The 18,507-nt window shown below is 42.6% G+C and overlaps 1 protein-coding gene and 1 long non-coding RNA gene across 2 annotated transcripts; both read left to right on the top strand.

Annotated features, from left to right (window-relative positions):
* Window positions 1-405: 405 nt before the first annotated feature.
* Window positions 406-18,176, top strand: LOC111964941 (tRNA (guanine(10)-N(2))-methyltransferase homolog). The gene is given in 14 exon segments (XM_023988822.3): window positions 406-521; window positions 725-790; window positions 922-995; window positions 1,150-1,231; window positions 1,319-1,411; window positions 1,581-1,715; window positions 2,636-2,792; window positions 2,912-2,992; window positions 3,534-3,698; window positions 3,876-3,957; window positions 4,144-4,278; window positions 10,763-10,840; window positions 10,842-10,881; window positions 17,643-18,176. Coding segments are annotated over 14 exon segments (1,419 nt in total). The 5' UTR covers window positions 406-443; the 3' UTR covers window positions 17,796-18,176.
* On the top strand, window positions 13,714-16,159 carry LOC139027878 (uncharacterized). Its single transcript, XR_011480019.1, has 2 exons — window positions 13,714-14,764; window positions 15,164-16,159. It is a non-coding gene; the product is annotated as an uncharacterized lncRNA (long non-coding RNA).
* Window positions 18,177-18,507: the final 331 nt, after the last annotated feature.

The following is an 18,507-nucleotide window of genomic DNA, read 5'->3' on the forward strand; positions in this document are numbered from 1 at the left end:
GCTATGGAACTTTACATTGGGACAGTGAAAAACACTGATGGGCATCCAAAGTAGCCAATGACAATGTGGTGATGATGCAAGTGGCTAAATGTTGATCCAATCGTTGAGGTGTCACGTGCCCTGTCAGTGAGCGATATTCTGAAGTAAAGCGGTTACCCTTGGGATATGTTTAGTTGGTGGGTCATTAGCTCCCTCTACAGTAAAATGATGCACCCTCATTTATGAATCAGTTATGTAGCAGCTATACAGAATAATAAGCACACAATGATTTAGACGTTAATGACAAAACTAAAACATACACATTTTAATTTTGCTTTGCCAAAATACATGCATTTAATGCACAATCATTGCTGGTAAAGTGGTATTTATTTTGAAACAGACAGGAACCACTATTCGCGGGGACGCAGTTTTAAGCCGGATGTATTTTGCGTGGGAACTCGAACATGGCGATCCACTGTAGCAGAATATGCCTACAATATTTGATACATCTGGCCCAAGACAATGTTGACTTCAGGCTACCTGTATGCATATAAATGTCGTACCTCTCTGTCAAACTGTAAATGTTGTGTTATTTCTCTCTATCTCTAAAGATGTTGGTGTGTCATTACGGAATTTATCCCATACATTAGCTTGCTAAGCTAGTAACGTTACTATCTACAAGCTGTCATGTTTGAATTCTTCAGAAATGTTCTGCTTTTATTTATTGTCCATCGTAACATTACAGGAGATTAGGTCGCTGCTGTCCCTCAGGGGCAAACCGTTTGATCCAGGTGAAAACTTCAAAGAAAAGGTAAAATACGTTAGTGTCTATATGTATTATTAGCCTGATAGCTTTACCAATGAAGGGAGGAGTTGGCCATTATCAGGTGTCCATGCATAGGCTACTCAAATCCTAAAATCATCTGTAATTCTTCTCCCCAGTCTCCATTCTGGCGCCTGAATGGCTTGTCAGAGGAAGATGTCAACAGCATCATGGCCAGAACTGTTTGTGCAAAGTAAGTGAGACAGATCAACAATGGAGTTGCAATGATAAGAGCTAGAGTGGTACTGCAGCATTGCTCATCAGCCCATCTCTTCTGAGATGATTCTCAACTTGAATGTCACAGTAAATTGTAATGACCTTTTTGTGGTTATTTGTTTATCACCTAGGTCTGCATTTGAGCTGTGGGGTCATGGCAGAACACACAGTGAACTCAGGAACTCGCTCTTGAAATATCCAACAGAGAACATGGTTTGTGAGAAATTATATTACATCTAAATGGAGGGCAAACTAATCATGTGGAGTATCTAATGTGTGTAACTTTACTGCTCCCAACAGTCACCCTTCCTACAGAAAGACTCAACATACAAAATCAATGTCTACACTTTCAACAAGACTCTAGATTTCGAAGATAGAATTAAGAAGATAGATGTGAGTATGATACACTTGACTTGCTCCCAGTAATTTGTATTTAAGATTGAGCCCAGAATAGTCAACTTACTCTACCTTTTTTATTGCCCTATTGTGTTAAAGGCAGGCACTGATAAGCAGTATGCACCATGACACCTGGACAAGTTACCCTGTGGTCTTCCTCCCCAAGGCAATGGAATATCTCTCCTTCGAGGGAAGGGTCAATCTAAGGAACCCGAAACACATCTTCTGTCTGTTGGAGGACTATGGAACTGACCCTAACAACATCCCAGACGAGCCCCTCTACATCTACTTTGGGAGATGGGTGAGTCAGTGTGCTGTGTGCTCCTTCATTTCTGTGTCATTATACAAATTAGTAATTACTATAACTCATGAATGTTATTTACCACAGTGGTTGTTAACCTTCTTTGGTTGCCAATCATATTTTGATCTGCCTGAAGTATTCCCTCTTGTGGTGCATCAAAGTGCATCAAAGCAGGGACCGAGAGACTGAAAAACAGCTTCTATCTCAAGGCCATCAGACTGTTAAACAGCCACCACTAACATTTAGCGGCCGCTGCCAACATACTGACTCAACTCCAGCCACTTTAAAAATGGGAATTGATGGAAATTATGTAAAAATGTACCACTAGCCACTTTAAGCAATGCCACTTAATACAATGTTTACATACCCTACATTATCCATCTCATATGTATATACTGTACTCTATATCATCTACTGCATCTTGCCATCTTTATGCAATACATGTACCACTAGCCACTTTAAACTATGCCACTTTATGTTTACATACCCTACAGTACTCATCTCATACGTATATACCGTACTCTATACCATCTACTGCATCTGCCATGCCGTTCTGTACCACCACTCATTCATATATCTTTATGTACATATTCTTTATCCCTTTACACTTGTGTGTGTGTGTAAGGTAGTAGTGTGGAATTGTTAGGTTAGATTACTGTTGGTTATTACTGCATTGTCGGAACTAGAAGCACAAGCATTTCGCTACACTCGCATTAACATCTGCTAACCATGTGTATGTGACTAATAAAATTTGATTTGATTTGATTTGATTTGTGAAACTTATCATGAGGCCTATGTCCTTATGAGTCTTCCCAAGTCCCCCGTGTATAAGCCAGGTACCAGGTTGAGAAGCACTGTTTAATTTAATGATAAAGGTAAGCCTATATTTGATCTTGTCTTATCAACTGTATGTTCCTTAGATTGCAGATGGCCAGCGTGAGTTGATTCGCTCTCACAGTGTGAAGAACAGGCACTTCATAGGTAACACCAGTATGGACGCTGGGTTGTCTTTTATCATGGCCAACCACGCCAGGGTCAAAGCTCACGACCTGGTCTACGACCCCTTCGTTGGGACTGGTAAGAGAAAAGTTACTTTTGGTCTTTGAACTGACACTTGCAGAAATACACTGCATCTTAGCTGAATCCAAGGCTAGTCTGTGCTTATTGGATATTTGTTTTCTCTCTTTCTCTCTCAGGTAGCCTCCTGGTTGCATGCTCTCATTTTGGTGCATATGTCTGTGGAACGGATATTGATTACAACACCATCCATGGGATAGGTAATGTCCTAGAAATGGCCTTGTTTACTTTCTCTTATTTTGGAACCCAGAGCTAAATATCTTGTGCTTTGGCAAGTGAGTTAATCCATTTATATGATGAACATTATGTTGTTTATGCTCTTTCTATCATCTTTTAAAATAGTCATTTTTTTCTGTGCTCATTTTCACGCTCAAATCCAATTGCATTGTCCTATAGGCCTAACACTTGATACGTGATATGATTACAACTAGGACCGGGGGATACCAGTATCTCTATTTTTTTCCATGGCAAAAAAAAAGAAAAAAAAATAGATCAAACCCTACTGGTCCTTTTACACCTGCTGTGTGTAAAATATTGTGTTCTATAGCTTAGAAAATAAATAAATAAATGTGAATCTCGATGACAACATAATGTTTTCAACATTCGAGCTGTGATAAATCCGCTTCGTGTTTTGTTTCCTTGCCACAATACTAACAATGATACTGATGATACTGCTATCATCCCGGCCCTAATTACAACCAAGTGCATTGCTATATAATAGTATTTTGGTTTGTTTTTCAGGAAAAGCGAGTCGTAAGAACCAGAAGTGGAGGGGTCCAGATGAGAACATCAGAGCCAACCTGCGTCAGTACGGCTCAGAGAAGCTGTATGTGGACGTCCTTGTGTCTGACGCCTCCAAGCCTATCTGGAGGGACGGAGTGCTCTTTGATACCATCATCACTGACCGTACGTTCTTATCCTAGAGCTCTGTGTGTTCTCTTCCCATGTAGGGTCCTCCATCCTGTAATGTCTCCTGTACAGCCATGCACGAGTAAAACGTCTTATTCTGTTGAAGTCCACATTCTTTGTGATTTGTTCAAATCTCTTATCTTTCATTTTTGTGTGTGTTTGTTTAATTCTCAGCCCCCTATGGGATTCGGGAGTCAACCAGGAGAACAGGCTCTCAGAAGGACAGTGTAAACAGTGTGAAGCCATCTGAAGACTAGTACGTCTTCATCTTCCTCTTGAGTCTCAGTGTTGTTTATAGTGCTTTGTATATTTGCTCAGTTTTGAAAAAGACAGCCTGTAAAACTTGCAAGCAAGCAATAGATACACTAGAGAGATATAAAGTCCTCTCAGATGATGTTAAATCAGTGTGTAAACAGTGAAGATGCGTTTATCTTTCATCCAGCGTTGGAGACAGCCATGTCCCCGTTTCCATGGCCTACCACCTGAGTGACATCTTCACTGACCTGTTAAACTTCTCAGCTCTCCACCTGGTCATCGGGGGGCGGCTAGTCTACTGGCTACCAATCTACAGGCCAGAGTGAGTATTGTTGTGTTTGTTTATTTGTCAAGGACCATTCACAACAACACCAGGATTGCACCAGAGTTATCTACATATAGGTACATGGTTAATATCCATCTGTGGTCCCTGGATACAGCACTTCCTGTTAAAGCTCTATAGTTTGAATTGGTCAAATATTCACATCTGGTGCTGTTGAATCTAGTGTATCATCATGGTGTTTACATGGGTTTGAGCTCACAGATGTATTGTCTACACAGTCTCCCTCTTCTATGTGTAAACCAAATAGCACTGTCATCAACTGTTGTGATGTCGAATAGATACAAACAGCATTTGATAAGACCTTATTGCACACAGGGTCAACCTCACCAGTCAGCTGTTTTTCCTGCTGATACATGCTGTTATCTTTTCCCCTTTACCCTGTTAGACCACTAGAGGGCAACAGTCACATTGGTGATTTAGCCTACACCCTGATGAAGTGTTGCTACTGTACTAGATCTGCTTAACAAAGCATTCTAGTTTAGATGAGGGCTTTTCTCTCTGCACCTTTTCCCCTCATAAGCATCATATTCTCTGTCAGGACCAGGGGTTTATTCCCATCAGTACATCTCATTCTCTGTCCCATAAAGTCTTCAGGCCTGGGGTTAGTGGTCTTCTGGTCAGTGTGCAGGTGTCCTGAGGTATATTGGGTGTATTGTTCCATACAGCTGGTTTACTGTGTGGACCACAGACAGGATACAGGACCCTGGGACTTCTGGCCACTGATTACAGGGCAGGGTCTGAGCATCAGGAAGATGAGACCAGACCACGCACCACAGCCCTGTGATGTTTCTATCACACCTCCCGCTCACCTCCAGCAGTTCCCCCTGACTGTCTGTGACACACACAGTGGAGTTCCCCACACTGACTGGCTGAGACACACACAGTGGAGTTCCCCACACTGACTGGCTGAGACAGGGAAAGGAGAGAGGGCTACAGCCTTTAACACTGGTGGTTGAGAGAGTCTGTGCAACTGTGTGCCTCTGTCTGACTAACTGTGTGCCTGTGCTCTGCTTTGCTCTGCTCCTCACTCCGGGTGTGTAACTACCTAGCAGTTCCTGACCCTGTCTCATTCAGGGCAGAGTGCCAAAATAATCCCATGAGGCCAGACATGCTGACACCGACCAAACACAGCCTGTCTTCAGGTCCTGATCTGTGGGCTTCACACTGGGGATTGGGAGGCTGTCGGGGGGTTATTGGGTTTCTGTCACCCTGCTATGGTGACGGGAAGGAGGGAGAAAGGCCGTGTGCACCCAGGCCGGGTTGGGTCCGGTCTGGGTCAGAACAAAAATACCTCTGTGTTGGGCCTGAACTCTGACCCTTCCACTCATCTCCACATTTACTGAGCAAAGAAGAAGGGGGGTCTTAGAGAAAGAAAATATATGGAGAGAAAAGGGAAAGTCTGCAACTGTGTAACCAGAGAGGTTATGAAGAAGAGACTTAGGTGATGCTAATAAGACAAGGCATGTGGGTTTTTGGTAGAGGTGGGAATTCGGTTGAGAGAAAATGTTACTGCACAAAGTTGGTTAGTAACACTGTTGAAACGTTAATAGTAGATGTCTTAGCTGGTTAGATTTAGGTGGTCCTAAGTCTGTCCTGAGAGAGTGCGATATACTACACCACTAGATGTCACCATTCACCAATGACTGTTACTGCAGTGGACCTTTGACATAGAACAGGGTGACTAAATGGTCCAAGGGGACAGGACTGTGTAGCAACATGCCTGTTTGTAAACACTGGAGTCACAAGAGGGGTTGCAGTGCAGCTGCTGTAGGAATAAAACTATTTGCTGTGTTACTGTTGTGTTGTTTTGGGCTGGGGTCGGACCAGACGCAGGCCAATACGAGGTCCCCTAACACTGGTCACAGGCCTGGGCAATGAGGTCCCCCAAGCCGGCCAATTAAAACATTTCTGCCGTCGTCATGATGAGCACCGCCTTGCCCTGTGCCTCAGCTGCCTTTCAGTGTTTCAATTAACTCTGTGGCTTCTCAAGCTCATTAGTCTCTCTCTCTCTCCCCCCTGTGATGCTGTGTTTAAGTTTGAACTAGTTCAAGACTTTTCCAGCCGCGGTGTGGTCTGTTGCCATTTCCTCTCTGCTGCAGCGCCTTGGCAGGAACCAGACCCATTATCTCAGAGGCTAAAGCATAGAGATAGATAGAGGACTCATCTTTATATCTGTGCTATTATAGCGTCTGTGACAGCATGGGCAGCGCCGTTGAGGCTACAACCCATAGGAATCCCCACCGAGTTGACTACTTTAAAATGGCCGTTGCGTGGTTGAAGCCCTCAATGGCGCTGCCAATGCTAAGATGACCTTTTGGTCACTAGAGGTTTCTATCATTCTCTATGGGTTAAAGTCATAAGCCAGACGGCGCTAATGAAGCAGAGTGCAAAGCTAACAGGAAGCTGATGGGGTTTGAACCCCCATGGTTGGTTTAAGGGGTTATCGACTTCCTTTTGTCTACAACACTCCTGCTGCTGCCTTACTGAGAGAGAGATCCTTGTGCTTAATGCCGGTGTCTATCTGACCTACAGTATACCATCAGGGCTCTACAGTGCGACCATTTTAATCGCATATGCGCCTAAATATTTTGCTGTGTGACCTGACATTTTTTTATTTGGAGCACCAGAGCACCAAGAAATGTAAAGATAATCGTTGCAAGGATTACTTCACTGTGCGGCAGCCCCTGAGTGGCATGGAGAATACACGGAGTGCAGATTCATGCCCGTCACCCTTGCACTATTTCTACAAAGAAAACGGCTTGTTACATCAAATATATTTCATTCTGCTCCTAAATTTCTTTGTGTGCTCCTACATTTTTCAACCTAGGCACACACATGCTCCTTAGAGCCCTGATCAGGAAATAAAGGCTATTGGGCTTAAATGGTCTCTAACTTGACCCCCAGTCTAGTCTGCATATCACATGAGGTTGGTGGCATGTGGTAATGGCTGGAGCGTAATTATTTGAATCGTATCAAACACATGGTTTATAAACTTTATATTGACTCTGTGCTGGTGCCCCCTGTGTATAGCATCGCTATTGTTAGTTTACTGCTGCTCTTTAATTATTTGCTAATTTTATTTCTTATTTTTGGGGGGGTATATATATTTTTTAACTGCCTTGTTGGATACGGGTTTGTAAGTAAGCATTTCACTGTAAGGACCTGTTGTATTTGGCACATGTGACAAATACATTGAGATTTGATGTATTTGATGCCATTCCATTTGCTCTGTTCTGGGCATTATTATGATCCGTTCTCCCCTCAGCAGCCTCCTGTGCTGCTTACTTAGCATCTGCACAGAGGTTTCAACTCTATATTTGTCTGAGGATGGAAAAAGCTGTATTGAAAGTGAAAGGCCCAGCCCCACCCATCTTTAAATGAAACGGCCAATGTGGAAGGTCCTGCTACCCAGTAATAAGAGGGGATTGGCAGGTAGAATTAACACCCGCTTTGGTCGCGGTGCTCACCGAAGCACACACACACCACAACACATTAGAGGCCTGTATTCTACAGTGGCCATAGCAACCCAGGAGACAAACAGTAGGGTGAAAATCTGGCCCAGCGTCAGTGTGGTGCTGGTAGGAGAAAGTGCTAAATATGCAAACAAACACTCTCTCGTGATCTACCTGTACTCATAATCATGGCTACACTGCAGTCGTACATTTAGTTCGTTGCTTACTGTTAGAATTACAGCTCCTCATCCTAATCTCTCAGAAGCAGCTATTCTGTAAACACCAGCGAGAATCTCACAACATTAGGAACCACCCATGTCCTTGGTTCTGCCGTTTGATGTCAATACTATTCATAATAATAATAATGTGATTAATAGATGTGCCTATAGAATACAGGACTCTCGTGTGTGTGTGTGTGTCAGCACTGACCAAAGCGAGGCGTTGTGGACTTTTTAGAGATTCGTCACTCCACTCCATCCTATAAATTGAACAGAGTCATCATTATGATCAGATGGGCTTCACTTACATCCTTCACCTACGTCCTTCACTTACGTCCTCCTGTCTAGTGCATAGAAATGAACTAAACCAAACATTTGCTGTGTTACGTTCTACCACCCATAAAGGGTTAACTAAGGCCAATTGTAATGCCTTACAGTCTACCACGCATAGTGTTAACTAAGATATAGTGTATTGTGTTACTCTACCGCCCATAAAGGGTTAACTAAGGTATAGTGCATGGCCTTAGTACTTATTTATAAAATGAATAAAGTCCCCTTGATATGGAGTTTCCTCTGGTTCTCATAAACTTGTTTTGCATTTTCATTCCCGCACCACTCACACCCAGCAGCATCCACTCGTCACACACAAACTAAGAATTCACTTCAGTAAAACATAACTCTACTGACTAACCTCAGTAAGCTGACCAGACTATCATATGGAGCAGGACGTCCTTACTCTACTGAGGCTTTGCTTCCAGTTGCTTTCCCTGAGCAGGCCCTGATACCCTGATGTCAAGGGCACGTCTTATCTTTCACCAAAACACCAGATGTGCTCTGGAAGGAGATGCTACAAGCAATTTAGGTCAGAGGCATTGGGCTGTGATGTGCTTTTTTTTTTTAACCTACTTTTGCTGCTTGCTTGAGTGATTTGAGATGTCAGGGAGTTCCATGCTATCATGGCTACATACAGTATATTACTGTGTTGCCTTGAATTCCTTTTGGCTTTAGGGACTATGAAGAGACCTTTTATTTGCATGCCTTGTGGAATATGAATGTCTGCCAGAGCTGTATGTTAGTTGACTGAATAGACAGTTTGTCTGCGTCACTTTTTGTTGTTTTCCAATCTCCCCAGCAAACAGGGGGTGTCCTAAGGATCTCCAGGAGACATTGACACAACCTCCAGACCTTGCCGGAATGTCCTAAGGACTCATTTTAGTTTGAGCCAGGAAAGGTCAACATGCGTTTTGTTGACAATGGAACATTGCTGGGCAGCTGTAGCTTTATTCTGTCTTTCTTTTTAGCACCTAAACACATTACCAGGCAGTAGTCAAGGTAAAACTAGAGCCTATAGGACTCGTTTGGTCAGTTGTGGTGTTAAGAATGCTGAGTTTCTCCTTATCAAAGACAGGCCTCTCCCCATCTTGACAACAATTGAATTAATTAATATGCCTTGACAATGTCTATCTGGCCTACAGTATACCATGCAATAAAAGGTAGGTGTGCTAGTCTACTGCACCTCAGCCTATAGGGCTTAAATGGCCTCTAACCTGACCCCCAATCTGCCTGCCTATGGAACATCTGCACAGAGGTTTCAACTCTGTATTTGTCTGAGAAGATGGAAAAAGCTGTATTGAAAGGCCCCACCCATCTTTAAATGAAACTGCCCATGTGGAAGGTCCAGCTACCCAGTAATAAGATGTGATTGGCAGGTAGAATGAACGCCTCGCTTTGGTCACGGTGCTGACAAACACACACACACACTAGAGGCCTGTAATCTACAGGCACTTGCATTCAGTAGCATCTATTAATCATATTATTATTGTTATGAATAGTATTGACGTCAAACGGGAGAACCAAGGACACGGGTAGTTCCTAATTTTGTGCGATTCTCGCTAGTGTTTACAGGACAACTGGTTCTGAGAGGTTAGGATGAGGAGCTGCAGTTGTAGCAGTAAGCAAGTGTATCAAAATGGATGACTGTAGTGGAGCCATTTGAATATGTTGCATGGATTGCTAAGGCAAAATAATATGAAAGTGTGTATTCTTATTTTTAATTGATGTAGTTCTGTACCTGTCGATTTGATGTTATGTATTATGTCATTTTATGTAGTTCTGTCCTTCAGCTGTAATGGTCTATTAATATCATGTTTCATGGACCCCATGAAGAGTAGCTACAGCTTTGACCCTAGCTAATGGGGATCCTAATAAACACAGTACCTTGCCCTGGACAGCTTTAGTTGTGGTGCTTGGCCGACATGCGCGCGAACACACACACACACACACAGAGCGCTCCTTACAAGAATACGTTTTCCCGATATCTTAAATCTAATCTAGTTCACCTTTTTCACCATGGCTTTTGTCCACTTCAGTCAGATCATGACATGGTCAGTAAAGGCCTGGAGCTGAGAGAGAACTGGCCTAGAGTTGGGAGCGGGATAGTGGGAGTGAGGAGAGAGCTGATCTGGGTTGAGTTTAACGGAGAGAGAGCTGACCTGGCCTGGATGTAGTGTCATTTGGATTTGGACCCATCAACCCTTTAGATGTATTGGTTCATGCTTTACAGTACAGGACCAGCTGTTTGAGAATGTCCTCAACCATAATGATTCACCAGTAGTGTGTGTGTGTGTGTGTGTGTGTGCTGGTTGTGATGTGTGTGTGTGTGTTGTGTTGTGTGTGTGTGTGTGTGGTGTGTGGTGTGTTGTGTGGTGTGTGTGTGGTGTGTGTGTGTGTGTGTGTGTGTGTGTGTGTGTGTGTGTGTGTGTGTGTGTGTGTGTGTGTGTTGTGTGTTTGTAGGTACTGTGAAGAGATGGTGCCCCTGAATGCCTGTCTCAGACTGGTCAGTAACTGTGAACAGACTCTTCCAGCCACACCTCCAGAGTCTCATCACCATGGAGAAGATCAAGGAACCAGAGGTGGGTGTCTGTCTGTCCTTCCATCTGTATGTTCCGTCCGTTTGTCTGGTGTGTGTGTATATATGCTTTTGTACTTGTTTACCCTGTGTGTGACTGCAGTTACGAGCGTGTGTATGCGTTTGACTGGAATGTCACTCATTTCGAAAAGGTAGATGGATCCCTTTGTGAATATGATTGCAACACTATATAATTGTAGGTTTTCATGTTGCTGTGGTGTGCTTACTATGAATTACATGCATGTATCTACAAAGTAAAGTATCCGTGCGTGCCACTGAATATGTTGTGCCGTGTTGTTATGTACAAGCATGCACATATGTGTACTATGAGTGTTGTCGGTGTGTGTTCTTTAAACATACACACGCGCAATACAACACAGTTAAAGGAGATGTCGATGGTGCTTCCCTCGAGGTCTGCCATAAACCTCAGCATCTGGCTATATTGGCTTTTTATATACAGCACTTAAATGACTTAATCACACATTTTATGGAAAAGAATCCATCTTTGGATTTGACAACCTCTTCACTTCAAAACAGAATTGTTCCCATAAAGGCAAGCCCTGTGTGAATCACCGCATGCACACACACACACACACACACACACACACACACACACACACACACACACACACACACTGGCATCTGTCTCTGACTCCCAGTGCCCCAAACCGGGAACATATATCTCATAGCATGCTACTATATATAGATAAATAGTTCCTTCAAAGTATTCATACCCCTCGACTTATTCCACATTTTCTTGTGTTACAGCCTGAATTTAAAATGGATTAAATCGATTTTGTTTTCTCTCAATCGTCTACAGAAATATCTAATTTACATACAGTACCAGTCAAAAGTTTGGACACAGCTACTCATTCTAGGGTTTTTCTTTATTTTTACTATTTTCTACATTGTAGAATAATAGTGAAGACATCAACACTATGAAATAACACATATGGAGTCATGTAGTAACCGGAAAAGTGTTAAATAAATCAAAATGTATTTTATATTTGAGATTCTTCAAAGTAGCCACCTTTTGCCTTGATGACAACTTTGCACACTCTTGGCGTTCTCTCAACCAGCTTCATGAGGTAGTCATCTGGATTGCATTTCAATTAACAGGTGTGCCTTGTTAAAAGTTAATTTGTGGAATTTCTTTCCTTCTTAATGCGTTTGAGCCATTCAGTTGTGTTGTGACAAGGTAGGGGTGGTATACAGAAGACAGCCCTATTTGGTTACATACCAAGTCCATATTATCGCAAGAACAGCTCAAATAAGCAAAGAGAAATGAGAGTCCATCATTACTTTAAGACATGAAGGTCAGTCAACCCGGAACATTTGAAGAACTTTAAAAGTTTCTTCAAGTGCAGTCGCAAAAACCATCAAGCGCTATGATGAAACTGGTGAGGACCGCCACAGAAAAGGAAGACCCAGAATTACCTCTGCTGCAGAGGATAAGTTCATTAGTTACCAGCCTCAGAAATGGCAGCCCAAATAAATGCTTCACTGGGTTCAAGTAACGGACACATCTAAACATCAACTGTTCAGAGACTGCATGAATCAGGCCTTCATGGTTGAATTGCTGCAAAGAAACCACTACTGAAGTACACTAACAAGAAGAAGAGACTTGCTTGGGCCAAGAAACATGAGCGATGGACATTAGACCGGTGGAAATCTGTCTTGGTCTGATGAGTCCAAATGAATTTTTTTTGGTTCCAAACACTGTGTCTTTGTGAGATGCTGAGTAGGTGAACGGATGATCTCCGCAAGTGTGGTTCCCACCGTGAAGCATGGAGGTGTGATGGTTTGGGTGTGCTTTGCTGGTGACACTGTCAATGATTTATTTAGAATTCAAGGCACACTTAACCAGCATGGCTACCACAGCATTCTGCAGCGATACGCCATCTCATTTGGTTTGGGCTTAGTACCACTATCATTTGTTTTTCAACAGGACAATGACCCAACACACCTCCAGGCTGTGTAAGGGCTATTTGACCAATAAAGAGAGTGATGGAGAGCTGCATCAGATGACCTGGCCTCCACAATCACCTGACCTCAACCCATTGATATGGTTTGGGATGAGTTGGACTGCAAAGTGAAGGAAAAGCAGCCAACAAGTCCTCAGCATATGTGGGAACTCCTTCAAGATTATTGGAAAAGCATTCCAGGTGAAGCTGGTTGAGAGAATGCCAAACTTGTGCAAAACTGTCAAGGCAAAGGGTGGCTACTTTGAAGAATCTCAAATATAAAATATATTTTGATTTATTTCACACTTTTTTACTTACTATCATTATTCTACAATGTAGAAAATAGAACAAATAAAGAAAAACCCTTGAATGAGTAGGTGTGTCCACCCCTTTGCTAAGACACTACAAATTTAGCTCAGGTGCATCCAATTTCGTTTGATCATCCTTGATGTCACTATAACTTGATTGGAGTCCACCTGTGGCCAATTCAATTGTTTGGACATGATTTAGAAAGAAACACCTGTTTTATATAAGGTAACAGTTGAGGGTGCATGCCAGAGCAGAAACTATACCATAAAGTCCAAGGAACTGTCTGTAGATCTATATACCTGGGGAAGTATACAACTATTTCTAGAGCGTTGAAAGTTTCCAAGAGCACAGTGGTCTCCATCATTGGGAAATTGAATAAATATGGAACTATCCAGACTCTACCTAGAGCTGGCCGTCTAACCAAACTGAGCAACCGGGCAAGAAGGACCTTGGTCAGGCAGGTGACGAAGAACCCGATGACCACTCTGACCGAACTACAGAGTTCCTTGGCTAATATGGGAGAACATGCCAGAAGAACATGCCAAAGGTGCTTCTACAAAGTATTGACTCAGGGGTGTGAATACTTATGCAAATTAGATATTTCTGTATTTCATTTTCAATACATTTGCTACATTTTCTAAAAAAGCATTGTTATTATGGGGTATTGTGCATATGATGGGTCAGACAAATCAGGCTGTAACACAACAAAATGTGGAATAAGTCAAGGGGTGTGAGTACTTTCTGAAGGCACTGTATGCAGTGGCGTCAAATTATTGACACCCTTGATAAAGATGACCAATAATGACTGTAAAATAAATAATTCAAATACTGAGCCTCTAAAATTACACAATACATTATTTACTATTACTTTATAGTGTGCACAAAATAATCTGACACAACCTAAAGTAACTGCAAATGCATCCAAGTTTGTAGAGTTATTTGAACTATTTATTTTATACAGTCATTGTTTTTTTTATCAAGGGTGTCAATTTGGGACCCCACTGTTTATCACATTTCCGTAGTCTCCTCCTGGCAGGCTGTATCCAGCAATGCTGCTCAACCCAGTCTTCAAAGGCTTCTGCTTTAGAGGCTGTAGTGGTAAGAATCGAATCAAGACGGGCTTTCCTGATTGGGCCGTGAACTTGGCCCGTCTCCCCGTCCTCCATATGTTGTGATCTTGGGCCAAAATTCAGTCTCAAACTGAAATGACTATTTATCCAATCAGAGGTAAGGATTTGCAATAGCTAGAAAGCTGGAGAATGTAGGCTACATTCATATTGAGATTAAATCAATGTTTATTGGTCACGTACACAGTTTAGCAGATGTTGTAGCGGGTGCAGCGAAATGGTTATGTTACCAGCTCCTAACAATGCAGTACAATGTCAAAGTACACAAATAATTAAAATGTAGCTACATGCTGATCAGGCTGATACAGAGACTCATCCATGCTTTTATTACAAGCAGGCTTGACTACTCTAATGCTATTCTGTCGGGTCTACCCAAGAAAGCCATTGGTCAACTGCAAAACATACAGAATGCTGCAGCACGGGTACTGCCCAAGACCAGATGAAGAGCGACATTACACCGGTTTTAAAGTCTCTGCGCTGACTGCCTGTGAGTTTTATAATAAATGCTAAGATTCTTCTATTGGTTCTTAATTCAATTAATGATTGTGCACCCAAATTCATGTCAGACATGCTTTTTAGTTATGTGTCCCTTGGGTCCTCTGGCGCTGGCCTTTTAACTGTCCCAAAGCTTAGTACCAAGACTATGCGCCTGGAATAGCCTGCCAGAGAACCTGAGGGGGGCTGAAACTGGACCTATTTAAAAGGGATGTTAAAACACACATTTTTAGCTCTGCTTTTCCTTAGTGTGCTTTTTAGTCTTTCAGTTTGTATTGTTATTCCTTTGTTTTCTATCCTCTGATTTTTGGTAATTTATAAAAAATAATGAAACTGAAATATTACATTTTAGATAAGTATTCAGAACCTTTTGTCCCATTCTTCTCTGCAGATCCTCTCAAGCTCTGTCAGGTTGGATGGGGAGCGTTGCTATCCCAGCTATTTTCAGGTCCCTCCAGAGATGTTCGATCAGGTTTATGTCCGGGCTCTGGCTGGGACACTCAAGGACATTCAGAGACTTCTCCAGAAGCCACTCCAGAAGCCACTCCTGCATTATCTTGGCTGTGTGCTTAGGGTTGTTGTCCTGTTGGAAGGTGAACCTTCGCTCCAATCTGAGGTCCTGAGCAGGTTTTCAGCAAGGATCTGTCTGTACTTTGCTCTGTTCATCTGTGTCTCGATCCTGACTAGTCTCCCAGTCCCTGCTGCTGAAAAACATCCCCACAGCATGATGCTGCCACCACCACCATGCTTCACTGTAGAGATGGTGCCAGGTTTCCTCCAGATGTGATGCTTGGCATTCAGGCCAAAGAGTTTAAATCTTGGTTTCATCAGACCAGAGAATCTTGTTTCTCATGTCCTGAGAGTCCTTTAGGTGGCTTTTGGCAAACTCCAAGCGGGCTGTCATGTGCCTTTTACTGAGAAGTGTCTTCCATCTGGCCACTACCATAAATGCCTGATTGGTGGAGTGCTGCAGAAATGGATGTCCTGGAATATTCCCCCATCTCCACAGAGGAACTTCAGAGCTCTGTCAGAGTGACCATTGGGTTCTTGGTCAGAGTGACCATTGGGTTCTTGGTCACCTCCCTGACCAAGGCCCTTCTCACTTGATTGCTCAGTTTGGCCGTGCGGCCAGCTCTAGGAAGAGTCTTGGTTGTTCCAAACTTCTTCCATTTAAGAATGATGGAGGCCACTGTGTTCTTTGGGGACTTTCAATGCTGCAGAAATGTTTTGGTACCCTTCCCCAGATCTGTGCCTCGACACAATCCTGTTACGGACAATTCCTTCGACCTTATGGCTTGGTTTTTGCTCTGACGTGCACTGTCAACTGTGGGACCTTATATAGATGTGTGCCTTTCCAAATCATGTCCAATAAATTGAATTTACTACAGGTGGACTCTTATCAAGTTGTAGAAACATCAAGGACGATCAATGGAAACCGGATGCACCTGAGCTTAATTTCGAGTCTCATTGCAAAGGGTCTGAACACTTATGTGTATAAGGTATTTCTGTACATTTGCAAACATTTTTAAAAACGGTTTTTGCTTTGCCATTATGGGGTATTGTGTGTAGATTGCAGAGGACATTTAAAAAAAAATATATATATATATATATATATATTTTAGAATAAGTCTGTAACGTAACAATGTGGAAAAATTCAAGGGCTCTGAATACTTTCCGAAGCCACTGTACGTATACACCGGAACAATTTACACAAGATGTGCTAAGAATGATATGTACAGCAGTAAATATATTAGTGAGCTGTCAATAATCCAGTATTTAAATAAATATGTTGTGTGTGTGTATAAATAGAGTAACATAATACAAAGTACAGTATAATTATTAGAATGAGCTATGACGGTAATAGAGTATTTAAATACTCAGTGGGAAATGGGAAGTGTCCAGTGGTTCAATGTCTCTATGACATGGGACAGCAGCGTTGGGTGTGTGTGAGAGAGTTTGCGTTGTCAGTTTGTGTGAATTGAACTGCTTCCATTCAGAAGTGATGGTTGTGTTTTTAACTCCTACCACGGAGCACTTTGAAGTTAGTTGCTGTGCTTTCCTATTCTGTGTTGAATGGTTTGGTGTATGGTCGTGTTGGGAAATGTTCAGATTTGGGACAGGTGTGTGAACTATAGGCCTATCAAGGACTACCAGGTAGAAAAGAACCTGGAAAACTTTGACCCTCTGGTTATTGAATAGCCCTGCTCTATGGCACCTTAGGAAGTGTTAGGAGCTTCATATCTGGGATTGCACTTTATGCTCTTGGATGTGGTGGCGACTGAGGGTAACCATCTCTAGGTCCAGGGCAGGTTGCCTGGCAGTGGTAACCAGGGCCAACAGAGAGAGGTGGCGTTGACGAATGGCAGGCCAGCTGTGGAGTCAGCTCTTCTAGCACTCTGGATCCCCGGCACCTCGTTACTCCTCATCCCTCCCGCTCCATCCAACTGTCCGTCCGCCCCGACACTTTCTTGCCTGCTGGCCTTTCAAACACTGCCTAACAACCTGGATAAAGCTCCAACCTGGAAAATATGAGGAACGTAACACTCTGCTAACATTTATTATTGTTACACTGAGCTTGTGATGGCAAGGAGAGGAATACAAGGTGAACATTTTATCCTGTGGTTGTTTGGTTAGTTTAATGGGATACCTGGCAGAGGTCTGATATCATCTGGTTTCTTTCTTCCTTCGCCTGTGTTCAAAGGCATTTTTATGATGCTAAATTTGTTTACTTAACCAAGGTTGTAGGTGAATTGGTTCCACTTTGTGAAGGCAAACCTTCACACTTTTCTCGCAATTTTAAGAGGTATAATTGTACCAAGAACTTTCTGTCATTGGTATATGGGGCTGAATTGTATTTTCTCTCTCTGTAGGAGACAGATGCGCTGGCCCACCTGTCAGACCCTCACTTTAGCCCATACCAAGGCCACAACGCCTTCAGGGAGAAGTACTTCAGCGGCATCAGCAAGAGGACATTGACAGGAAAGGAGGAGACCAACAAGATGGCTGCCAACGGTGGGGAGTGATGTAAGGATCACAGGATGGCCCAATTCAAAATGGACCCCTAAGCCAGTATGCAATTGTGCAGAGGATTTGACCGGTGCAATCAATATGGTAATAACTCCACCTTGCTGTTTGATAGGCTAGATGGAAGTTTCACCATATTGCATATACAAATCAAATTCTCACAGATCTGCACAAGTGCATTAGCTGAAGGTTCTAGGGGTCCATTTATGATTGGGCCGATACCTGCCTATGGTTTACAATGGACTCCATGGGGACATAGCGCTCCCTGTTTTAAATGTCTCATTTTCTATTCAAATATGTTTTTTATTATTTGATGTTTATTGCCCTTTGTGTAATAATGAATGTGAATTGTGAACGAATAAACACCATTTTTAAATGTATTTATTTATTGGATGCAGGAGATTTAAGGGCTCTCAATGTTCTACATCTTTCTGTGTTATGTTTTGTTTTATCCCAGCAAGCACATTATCAGATTTGATTCAAGAGGGCCCTAAGTGTCCAGAGAACTGTTTAAGGGCTTTACTTTCAGACAGCTGTATCCATGTACTAGAGGGCATTTAGATAACAGTTTGACAGTATCCCTGCAAGATTCCAGACGAGACGAGGGACAAACTTGTTTCTCACAAGTCGTTTCTCAAGCTTTTATATCCGGACATTTAAAGAAACTAACGGTTCCTTATTGTAAAGACACTCAGAATAACAGTTTCTGAA

This window comes from Salvelinus sp. IW2-2015, linkage group LG6.1 (assembly GCF_002910315.2).
Source record: "Salvelinus sp. IW2-2015 linkage group LG6.1, ASM291031v2, whole genome shotgun sequence".
Lineage (NCBI taxonomy): Eukaryota > Metazoa > Chordata > Actinopteri > Salmoniformes > Salmonidae > Salvelinus > Salvelinus sp. IW2-2015.